This window comes from Carassius carassius, chromosome 31, assembly GCF_963082965.1.
Source record: "Carassius carassius chromosome 31, fCarCar2.1, whole genome shotgun sequence".
Taxonomy (NCBI): domain Eukaryota; kingdom Metazoa; phylum Chordata; class Actinopteri; order Cypriniformes; family Cyprinidae; genus Carassius; species Carassius carassius.
The window spans coordinates 1,024,256-1,035,850 of record NC_081785.1 but is presented as its reverse complement, the minus strand read 5'-3'; the positions used below and the strand labels follow the sequence as shown (position 1 = coordinate 1,035,850).

The window sequence follows — 11,595 nt, the reverse complement described above, 5'->3', positions numbered from 1 at the left end:
ATTATATTTTATTTGGCAGTGATTTTAATTTTAACATTTAATGTAAATTATATTGTTTTTTAATGTTGACTTTTAAGGCAATATTTTTGTTAAAAGGGTTTGACGATTTGAATAAAACCAAATAGAATGTTGAGCAACGAGTTCTCAACTATGATGTCACAAAGAGTCTTTAAATCTCATCAGCCCTGGCTCTCCACAGTGTTCAGTAAACATCAGATTACTTTAGTCAGAGTTTGATCAGTTTGAGCTGAAGTTGGATTACTGAGCTAGAGGACATGGAGCACAAAATTAGTGACACAGCCTTTAATGTGTTTGATGAAGTTCGGTTAAAGGGTGAACACACTGACGTCATCATCACAGTTCAGGGCAAACATTTTAAAGTGCATAAGATCATCCTTTGTGGCTGCAGCCCTTATTTTAGGTGAGGACAGACACTTTCACAATGTTTTATATAGAAGTGTTGTTTTCTGAAGCGCTTCATCTTTAAATTTGCACCACAGGATGCTTTTCTCCACCCAATGGACCAACACAGAGGAACAATCCTATGATATTCCAGGATTGTCCTCGGACACCATGTCTCTTATTATTCGATATGCATATGCAAGTCCTGTCGTCATTACTGAAGAGAATGTGTCGGAGCTCTTGGTGGCGGCTGATCAGTTTCTAATCTCAGATCTAATAGATGCCTGCTGCCAGTTCCTGGAGGCAAACCTTTGCCCGCTGAACTGCATTGGTGCCTGCATGTTAACAGAGCGTTTCCTCTCTTGCTCAAAGCTCCACCAGAAAGCAAGGCTTTACGTCCTGCAGCACTTTGAGGAGGTGCTTCGAGTATCAGAGGAGTTCCTGGAACTCCCGCTGGGACATCTAAAGGAACTGATTGCTCAGGATGAGCTGAACGTCAAAAAGGAGGAGGTGGTTTTTGAGGCCATCCTTCGCTGGATTGGTCATGCACCTGAAAACAGGAGAAAACACATTGCCCTGCTCCTTTCAAAGGTAAGACATATACTCTTATACAAATTCATTGTGATAATCATAGTTTTCTCTGTATCAACTTTTTCAAACCTTTTTTCTTTTGCCAATCACATAATAAACAACAAACATTATAATAATCACTTATATGGCAAAATACAGTGTAACACTTGGCTGAGATATACTGTACAACAAATAGAAAAAAAATATATATATGGTTTGATTACAACTTCGCATATACCTTATGAATTATGCTTAAGTGTATTTTAAACCAAGACCCCAAGACCAAGGCGTATACATAATTACATATACATATACATAATTAGACAGAGATGGTTTTAACTCTTCGTTAACTTTGCTTCAGGTTCGAATGGGGTTGATGTCACCTGACTACTTCATGAATGACGTAAGAAACAATGCACTGGTGTTGGAGAACGAGGCATGTTCGGATATTGTCATCAATGCAATGAAGGTCATTTTTGCCCCCTACATTGAGGAACCTGCCAGTTCAGAGCTCATAAATCAGCTGACACGCCCACGTCTGCCCTCTGAGATCCTATTGGCCATCGGAGGGTGGAGCTTAAGCAATCCCACCAATGAGATTGAGGCATATGATACAAGGGCGGACTGTTGGGTCAACATGACTCAAGAGGATGAGCTTCCCAGAGCCTATCATGGTTCAGTAGTCCTGAATGGGTTTGTCTACTGTCTTGGTGGCTTTGACAGCAATAATTATTTCAGCAGCGTGAGGAGATTCAATCCCATCACTCTGACTTGGCAAGAGGTGAGCATTGCTTTTTATCCAAGTATCAGTTAGTTTGATTTTTGCTGTTAACAATTATTGTGACTATGGATGGTGTATGTATTTGGACTAAACCATGGGTTTGGGAATACAAGTGTTTGGGCAGTGTTTCAAAACCTTTAATGCTTCAAAGCATTTCTGGGCATCATGGGTGCATTTGAACACCAAAAAAGTTGTTTAGGTTGACAACTCACTAGGATTATAAACAGCCAAAATTGACTGTGATAGTATCAGATGGTAATGTTATCGTAGATATAGGCCTATACACTTGGTTAACATATTTATATATTATATTATTGTATTATATTTATATTTATGCATTTAGCAGACGCTTTCAAAGCGACTTACAGTGCATTCAGGCTATCAATTTTTACCTATCATGTATTTATATGGTATTTAAATGGTACTGTAAGGTACTTGGTAATACTATTGTAAATTAAAAACAAAAATAAAACTGAATATCATGCCCAAAAATGAAAAAACAAAACACTGAATAAAATTTATAAAAACTATACAAGTATTTAACAATTATTAAATGTTCAATTAACATAATATATATAAATAAATTTAATTAATTAATAAAAAAAATGAATAAAAAGGACAAAACAACATTACTAAATCTTTAACTCAAGTTTAAAATCAAAATGTAAAATAAAATAAAAAAAACGAATTTAATAACTGATGGTAATACTAAATAATAATGGTAGTAATAATAATAATAATAATAATAATTCATAAAAACCAAGACTAGTGTCTCAAAACTAAAAGAACTCGGAGTAAATTTGGAGTAAAGATATGACTTTTTCTACAACAGTGCTATCAGATCATGAGCTGCATTTCAAAACCTGGCAAGCTGCCTAATTAGACAGTATTAATAATGCTGGTTATTTAGGCAACTTGCTTTGCTTTGATCACAGTCATGATATGTAGGAGAAATAACCAGTCAAATGATTTATTGATATGTGTATAACACAACAGGTGGCTCCCATGTATGAACGTCGATGTTATGTTAGTGTGGCTGTCCTGCATGGCCTCATTTATGCCATTGGTGGTTTTAATGGATACAGACGACTAAAAACAGCAGAACGCTATGATTCAAACACCAACCAGTGGACAATGATGGCACCCATGAATGAACGGAGGAGTGACGCCAGCGCCACCTCACTGCAGGGCAAGGTAAGACCATTTACTCCACTCTACTTTTAGAAAACTTTATCATAAAAAGTTATTTTATGGGAATGTCTGGCGCTGTCAGTGTGTCATAGTGTATTTGTGTGGCAGGTTTATATCTGTGGTGGCTTTACTGGGGTCGAGTGTCTCTTCTCAGCTGAAAGCTTTGACCCCGAAACCAACCAGTGGAGCCTCATCGCTCCCATGAGAAGCCGTCGCAGCGGAGTCGGTGTGATCACTTACGGGAATCTAGTTTATGCTGTGAGTATCACTGTTATTTAGTGATTATTGTTAATCACTGTTATTAGATTTTGTCATTTTAATATATAAAAAAAATAATATATATATATATATATATATATATATTTTTTTTTTTTTTTTTTTTTTTTTCATAATTGTATATTTTCTGTTCTCATTTTAATTTAGTTAGTTAATTTAAACTAAATAAAAATGTTACTTTGGCAAATAGCTGATATAGTTTTTCTATTTTTTTTCTATTAATGTGTATTTTACTTTAATTAATGGAATTGTTTTTATTAATTTTTTTGTTTTGTTTTGTTTATTTGTTTTTTGTTTTAGTTTAGTTAGTTCATAATAACCCTGGTGATTATTGTATACATGTACAGAAATATGCAAAGACAGAATTTTTAAACTGAAGTAAAAAAGTTGCCTGGGCATCATGTGAAACTGAAATTTTTTTTTTTATTTTTTATTTTATTTCAGTTAAAGATTTTTTAGTCATTTATGGTTTTAGTTTTGTTTTTAATAAGTTTAAATTAGTTTTAGTTAAGTTTTGTTGTTTGCTGAAGTAATTTTTTAACAGTTTTAATTTTAGTTAAGTTTTATATTAGTTTCAGTAACACCGGTGAGTATTATACACATGTACAGAAATATTAAAATACAAAATGTGGTGTTTAAAGGTACCACAAAACTGCTTTTACAAACATAGATGCTCAAAAATGCATACAGAACATTTGATATTAACAGAAAAATGCACATTTATGTTTCAAGGTTGGTGGTTTTGATGGTGCCGCTCGTTTGCAAAGCGTGGAGGCCTACAACCCTCTTAATGACTCCTGGCATGATATACATGCTATGATATATCCACGCAGCAACTTTGGCATTGAGGTGAGATACAGACAGATAAGGTGAATTCTGCTGAAATTACAGTTTTTGAAGTTTCTCATTGTTCTCATGTGTACTGAACATGTTATATTGAATTATTTGATTGGCTAAACTGAAGGTGGTGGACGATCAGCTGTTTGTTGTCGGTGGGTTTAATGGTATGGGCACCTGCTGTGATGTGGAGTATTATGACCAGATGACGAATGAATGGTAATGTTCACAAACACTACAGCTCACTAATCGTTTCACACTGCATGATATGCCTACAAATTAAGTGTGATCTATTTGTGCAAAAAAAAACCTACTTGTTTGTGATTGAATGCCCATTTTTCTTTCATAAAGTGTCTAACTTTTTCTGTGCAGGGATGAAGCCTGCGACATGAGAATTTCCCGCAGTGCTGTGAGCTGCTGTGTGATATCCGGGTTACCTGATGTCACACAGTACGTAGTGGACCGAGACTCTTTACAGACATCAGAAGACGAGTCTGATGGTGACTGATCGACCTCCAGTGGATGTCTGACATTCAAAGCAGAATGCACACTGAAACATCATAGCAGAAGTGATGTGACATGATATAAATAAATGCAGTTGAAAAAAAAAAATGTGTTGGATTTTGCACTTTAAACTTTAGGAATAGTTTCTTCATCGATACAGATTTGTAGAAATGTAGCATTGCATCACTTGCTTACCAGTGGATGCTCTGCAGTGAATGGGTGCCGTCAGAATGAGAGTCCAAACAGATGATAAAAACATCACAATAATCCACAGCTCTCCAGTCCATCAGTTAATGTCTTGAGAAGACAAAAGCTGTGTGTTTGTAAGAAACAAATCTGTCATTATTAAATTTAAACCCTCACATCTGGCCAAAATTAGGAGACTATAATCCATAGTAACGCTTCCTCTGACGGCACCCATTCACTGCAGCGCATCCATTGGTGAGACAGTGATGTAATGCTACATTTCTCCAAATCTGATGAAGAAACAAACTCATCTACATCTCAGATGGCCTGAGGGTGAGTAGCCTACATACAGAATGTTTACAATTTTCATTTTCGTATGAACTATTCCTTTACACTCAGGGATGTCATGGCTTAGTAGTTAAAGATCAGAGTTGCTCTTCAAAACATGCAAGGACTATTTTAAAAATGTTGTATGCATGAAGCTACAGAGCAAAAATGCAACAACAAATAATTTGTTCACTGAGTAAATCAGTTCTTTCCAACAAGTTATTTTTATAAACTTTGTAAGTGGACTATTTTCAATCTTAAATTAAGAATGTGTATGTGTATTCTATGGAATCCTTTTTTTGCCACAGAATAATATAAAAAAAAATAATAATTGTGAATTTTTATCTCACAATTATGATTTTTTTTCTTCTCAAAATTGTGATATACAAACTCAGAATTGGGAGAAAAATGTCCGAATTTTTAGATAAAAACACACAATTACCATTATTCATGTATTTATTATCCTATGGTTTAAAACAGCTTTCCGTTGGAATTCTTTCATTGCTTCCAATCGGTTCTTGTTGAATTTGAAGCATTTTCGGTTTCTGTGTAGGATGTTATTAGGTGGAAAATATGTTCTGTTATTAGAACAGAGAGTATCACTATATCATTTATTTTATAAGAATAAAATTATGATGCTGTAGTTACTGTAATACAGAGACTGTATTAAATTAGATTTTTGGGTCTTCGTTTCCTACATTATTTTGTTGAATATATTTCTTAGCCTCATTCTTTTGCTGTTTTTAAGTCCAGAGTTTCATATAAAATATGACAATGATACCAAAAGCCTCAGACATGGCATGAGTGATCGTTTATTCATTTTTCTTTGAATAAATCGGTAGAACATTTATTAAAATGTTTCAATAAGACTTGTCATCTCTTTTACATTTTAACATACGTTTTTGATTCCCTGTCAGTTATACAACATAGTAGATGGCTTAATATATCAGATTCAGTCAACATAATTTAATTTGAATGTCACAAAGTGAACTTCAAAAAACAAGTAACACTCAAAGTAAAATTATAATTCATAATGCCCAAAACAACAAATGCCCCGTATCCATGTGAAACAACCAATGAAACACAAAATTACAAATAATACCAGAATGAATCACCAATCTAATAACTTGACCTGCATTAGAAAATCAACTCTGTCTGTAATATCACACTGTGAAAATCACTTCACCATCATTAGTGAGCAAGAGACGCGATTCTACTGATTATGAAACGTGTACAGCCAATAAAGCAAATACTCCGACAGGACTGACACTGCCATATCGACAAAGACGATGTGAGGATGCATTTTAGAGGCCAATGGCACAAAAATGCAAAAGGCAGTGTGTTTTTAATTTGAACAGACAGTGCACTCACAAAAACCTGATTTCCTATTTTACAGCACATAAACACACTTTAAACATTTATCATGCATGATAATGCCAGAGACAACACTGAAAGAAAGAGCACAGCACGACTGAGTCTTGCATGCCACACACACAAGTACAAACATTGGTGTACGGTAAAGATTTCCTCATGGTGAAGTAAAGGGATAGAGAAATGCCTTCCAGAAGAGAATTATCCATATTAATATTCTATATACTTCTGTTTTCTCAAATGCAATGCATGTTGCATTTAAACTTTCCAAGAAACGGCTTATGCTTGAGCTAGTATGACTACAGAAATGTTCAACCAGATTGTCACACACGTACGATACGATCAGAAATTAAACTGGCTATGATGCCACAGTATTGTTTTTGGACACATCACTTGAGGTCGCCGGCATCACCCTGGATAGTCTTCTTGATACGCAGCAACATGGTGGTCTGCCATTGGTCGAGACGGGAGATCGAATCAAACTCCTTCACCTAGAGAAGTTAAACACAGTTAAAAGATGCAATGTCAAAATGAGCAAAGAAAACCTGAGTAAAATATATGAGCTGCAGCTGATTTGTACAGTGATTTTGTGTCGTATGTTCCAGGGTTGTTACAGTTAACTAAAATTAAAACCATTATAAATAAATAAATACATAAATAAATGTCATCATTTGAAACTAATACGATTCATTTAATTAATAAAAAATTATATTTTTTTTCAGCACATTTTAATATAGTTTAACTTGATGTACTAAACTAAAACAAATAATAAATAAGATTAATTAAAAAAAGGAAAGAAAATTTATTTTCAGCAAAATAAAACTATTATGCAAGACAAAATGATTAGTAAACACAACAGCAACAATGTAGAAGGTAACACTAACACACAAATATCAGCATCACCCAAAATGTATTAAAGAGTTGGATATAAAAAGGTATAAACTAAAAAAGTATTTTTGTAATTGGACTTTTGATTAAAAATCTCACAGTTACTGAGATTTAATATGTGACGCTGGAGCAGAAAAGCAGTCTGAAGTCTCTGGGGTATATTTGTAGCAATATCCAACAATACATTGTATGGGTCAGAATGATAGATTTTTCTTTTATGCCAAAAATCATTAGGATTTTAAGTAAATTTCATTTTCCATTAAGATATTTTGTACATTTCCAAATGTAAATATATCAAAACTTAATTTTTGATTAGTAATATGCATTGCTTAGTCTCCCTTCTAAAGTCTAATCATCAGGTTATAAACGTACGGCTTCTGTGAACGCCTCGCTGTTCTGCTCCTCATGAGCCTCCAACAGTTTCTGTACAGAAAGACAAAAGTGGATACAAATGCCTCATTACAGCACTCAGTATGCTGACTGAATGCCTTATACTATTTATATTCACTATTGCTACTTAAATTAAATGTACTTACTTTCAGCAGCTTACATTCTCTTGAATCAGAGAATGCCGGAAACATCCCTTCGTACTTTTCAATGGCAAGCTGAAAGAAAACAAACACAGAATATTTACATTGGATGAGCTGTTATATGTCAGGAACAACCCCTGAAGTCATCACGGCTGACAGGAAGCAGCACATTACTAGGATGGCATTGGTGACAGGAAATGCTGGCTGCATTAACTAACGCCACTAGATGTCAGTGCAAGACAAGACAACTGCAATGCCAACCAGCTTAGGAATTATTATATGAGACTATATGTACAATACAAGTTAACCAGTTGACAAGTTAAACGACCGACCTTTGCGTTTAACTCATCCACTATGAAGTGACAGAGAGCTGCTTTCCAGAAGTACTCTTTAGCGTTGTATTTCAGCAGAGGGTTGTCCATCGTGCTGGTAGCAACCTGAATGTGAAGAGACCTTTAACTTTAATTCCCTTTCTGTTCACTTACAGAGAGGAGAAGATATGATGAGATTCACAGTGCAAACATGAAGCTGCACTGGAAAGCATGCTTGAAATATTTTACAAACCACCCTTTTATTTCATTGGAGTCTGCTCCAATAATGTGACATGCTCCATAGATCTCGTTAATGTTATTGGTTTAAGCAGATCTTTTCTTGTTTATAGGCTAGAAAATTGTTCTGCCTCCTGAAGCAACCTTGCCATTGTTCTCAAAGACTAAAATATTGATTCTACAAAAATGACTCATTCTGAGGTTAAACTTAATAACCTCTCAAATCATCTGTCCCTGTACTGTCACATATTGTAAAAACGAATTTACTCAAAAACACATGCAACCTGTAATCTATGCACTTAACTATAATTTTTTTTTTAATTGATTCAATTGAATTGAATTTAATACACCATATATATTTAAATATTATATATTTTATGTATAAAGGTCCATGTTACCCTGTTATATATATGTGTGTGTGTGTGTGTGTGTGTGTGTGTGTGTGTGTGTGTGTGTGTGTGTGTGTGTGTGTGTGTGTGTGTGTGTAAAAAAATATTTTGATTCTGTTACATTACATTATTACATTTTCATTCCTACTCACTATATTGTACTGTCAGATTTACTATTTATTTTGTAATTTAAAAGGATTATTTTAGTTAACTAAACCCATAAAAATATTGTTGTTTGTTGTTACTTGACATAAAATAAACATAAACTGAAAAACAACAACAACAACAACAACACTTTAACATATTTTATTTCCGGTATTTGCTAAAGAAAAAACAAATATATATATTTTTTACATTTAGTGTAACTTCATGCATTACAATAACTAAAACTAAATTTTTAATTCATAAAAATATGTAGAAATAAAAAAAAAAAAATCAAATTAATAAAAATGTCAAAAACACAACTAAATTACTAAAACGTCAACAAATTCAAATGAAAACAGAAAATCTGGGGAGAAAATGTATATTAATGAAAACCTATTAATACAAATACAATATTATCTCAAAGATACTAAAATAACACTATTTATTTATTTATTGATAAAATGAATAAATAATAAAAAAAGAAGTGACCTGCTCATAGATCTCGATGGCTTTGGGATACTGCTCGAGCTGAGCGCTGTATGAGCCCACCTTCAGCAGACACTTATTGGCAGAGCTTCACCAGAAAACAGAAAGCAATGCAAATGAGCCTTTACAATCCACAATAAAAGGAAATGGAAGATAATCATAAATATTGAATGTTATTCTGATTTTACACAGCCATACAGTGAGAATGCACACCTGTTTGACTCTTCGCCTTTGTAATAGTCTGCAGCCTGCTCATAATGGGCGATGGCCTAAACCAACATCACAACAGACAGACCGGTTAGACATTCAGTAGCATTTTTAGGAAAATGATGCATAAGAAAACATCAAATAGACCATTAAATGCAATATGCACCTTTTCGATATCCACCAACTCAGATTCATAGATCTCTGCAATAGTCATGTGATGCTTTGCGGCGATCGTGAACCTTCCCTGTCAATCACACACACAAAAGAGAGAGATTAAATATTATGTAACATTTATGTGTTCAGTAAACAGACACATTCCGATTAACAAAACCATAATGCATATTCTGTATTAATTATGCATTAATTTAAGCATGCAATGTCCTTGGGTCTCTTACCATGTCTGTGTAAATATCGATGGCTGCGTTTAAACAGTTGATAGCCTCTGTGTGAATAATTCAAACATAAGGGAACAAAATATCAGCAGTGAAACAAACGTAACACTTACAAAACAGCTCATCAGGAGCTCATCTTTACTCATATGTAATATTCTCATTCTATCAATTATTAAATCAAGAACAAAACATTAATAAACGGTATCACATCCTGGTGTGAATGTTTCTTTTTTTCTTCTTTTTTTATTATTAAAGCCAGTGTTATTTAGTATCATTTTATTAACTGTATAGTTCTATGTACCTATGTTCTGTTTTTTTTTTTTAGTTTGTGTTAGAATTTGTAATAATTTTGTTATGTGCTTTTACTACTTTAGTGATTTTATATTATATTATACTTTAGATCTAAATCTGTCTATATGGAATTTAATAAAACATGAAAATTTATTCATGTTTTTTTGCAATGATTCAAGTTATTTTTGCCCAAAACTCTCTCACCTTGAGGATCTGCCTTCTTATAAGCATTTCCAGCATCAACGAAGCTGGTGGCCGAGTCCAGTTTGTTCTGCATCTGCATGTGAAGTCTGGCAGCTTGGCAGAAAGCACTGCCTGCAGCTACAACAGCAAAACACATCAGTATTTAGATCAATGACAATAATGACACAGGAGGAGAGTGAGTGCTTAAAATAGCCCCAAAACACATCAAAGCACAATTATGACAATACTAGTGCAATGCAGTTAGATGAGATCACTTAAAAAGGAACTGAGTTAGAGCACAAAGATGGCCAGTGACACTTTGTGAATTTCTGATAACAATCCAACTGCATTACTAGATATTACGCATTACGTGAAATATTGTACTGGTTTACAAATATGAATTAACTTGTGCATACCACTCCAGTTTTTGGCCATCTTGAACATGTTGGCAGCTCTGGCATATATTTCACATGCATCCTCAACCTTATGATTACCCCTGTGAAAACATAATTTCTTTCATTAGATGGTTTAAAGCACTTTCACAATAAATAAAGTGCAATAATATAAATAAAATACAGAGCTATTAAAATGCATTGTGCATGTCGCATCATGGAAATATTTGACATTGGAGATATTGAGAAACGCAAGGATGGATACGTGGTGAAAGAAAAAGTATAAACAATAAGGTATTTTGCATTATATAGACATATGCTATTTAAAAAAAAAATACTATAGGACATTGGATGTCTTTGAATGTCAGATCGTGACCTGCATCACTACTGTCTCACCCAAACATCCCTCCGAGAAATGAACCCGATGATTTGACTTTTTTGTCCGCCTCTGCCATCAGCTGCATGGCTTCCTTCTCTTTCCCGGAATTATCCATGATTGAGTTTGTGGAATTCACGCAGATCTGCGCTTGGATCCGTGAAGGCCCTGGGTTTGTTGATACAGAGCGCTGCTTTAATGCAGAATCATGAAGGATGCTCGCCTCCTCCTCTTCCTCCTCCTGCTGCTGTCAGGTGATGCTGACGATGCGCGCTCTTGCGCGAGAAACTGCGACATATTTGTTTAAAAGCCGTAGCCACGCCC

At 34.4% G+C, this 11,595-nt stretch overlaps 2 protein-coding genes across 3 annotated transcripts; one reads left to right on the top strand and one right to left on the bottom strand.

Moving 5' to 3' along the window:
- LOC132111983 (kelch-like protein 10) lies at positions 1–4,798 on the top strand. The gene is made up of 8 exons (XM_059519584.1): positions 1–421; positions 501–993; positions 1,334–1,753; positions 2,750–2,947; positions 3,053–3,202; positions 3,953–4,069; positions 4,185–4,276; positions 4,430–4,798. The coding sequence occupies exons 1-8, from the start codon at positions 276–278 to the stop codon at positions 4,563–4,565; spliced, it is 1,752 nt and encodes a 583-aa protein (XP_059375567.1). The 5' UTR covers positions 1–275; the 3' UTR covers positions 4,566–4,798.
- A 1,072-nt stretch (positions 4,799–5,870) lies between these two features.
- Positions 5,871–11,540, bottom strand: napba (N-ethylmaleimide-sensitive factor attachment protein, beta a). Of its 2 annotated transcripts, XR_009424776.1 has the most exons (12): positions 11,292–11,540; positions 10,920–10,999; positions 10,525–10,641; positions 10,033–10,079; positions 9,804–9,881; positions 9,644–9,699; positions 9,434–9,518; positions 8,196–8,300; positions 7,870–7,938; positions 7,706–7,756; positions 6,261–6,936; positions 5,871–6,229 (listed from the first exon to the last, which is right to left on the bottom strand). XR_009424776.1 is itself a non-coding variant. In XM_059518408.1 (11 exons), the coding sequence occupies exons 1-11, from the start codon at positions 11,387–11,389 to the stop codon at positions 6,835–6,837; spliced, it is 888 nt and encodes a 295-aa protein (XP_059374391.1). In that variant the 5' UTR covers positions 11,390–11,540; the 3' UTR covers positions 5,871–6,834. The 2 variants fall into 2 exon arrangements, 1 of the variants encoding a protein (XP_059374391.1); XM_059518408.1 differs by having other exon boundaries at positions 5,871–6,936.
- Positions 11,541–11,595: the final 55 nt, after the last annotated feature.

Bases quoted from the DNA above. Each gene is read 5' to 3' on its own strand.
- LOC132111983 (XM_059519584.1), top strand. From the start codon at position 276: ATGGAGCACAAAATTAGTGACACAGCCTTTAATGTGTTTGATGAAGTT. The intron at 994-1,333 runs GTAAGACATATA...ACTTTGCTTCAG, and splicing joins TTGCCCTGCTCCTTTCAAAG to GTTCGAATGGGGTTGATGTC. The intron at 1,754-2,749 runs GTGAGCATTGCT...ATAACACAACAG, and splicing joins TCACTCTGACTTGGCAAGAG to GTGGCTCCCATGTATGAACG.
- napba (XM_059518408.1), bottom strand. From the start codon at position 11,389: ATGGATAATTCCGGGAAAGAGAAGGAAGCCATGCAGCTGATGGCAGAG. The intron at 11,000-11,291 runs GTGAGACAGTAG...ATGTTTTCACAG, and splicing joins TTTCTCGGAGGGATGTTTGG to GGGTAATCATAAGGTTGAGG. The intron at 9,700-9,803 runs GTGCATATTGCA...ATGTTGGTTTAG, and splicing joins AGTTGGTGGATATCGAAAAG to GCCATCGCCCATTATGAGCA.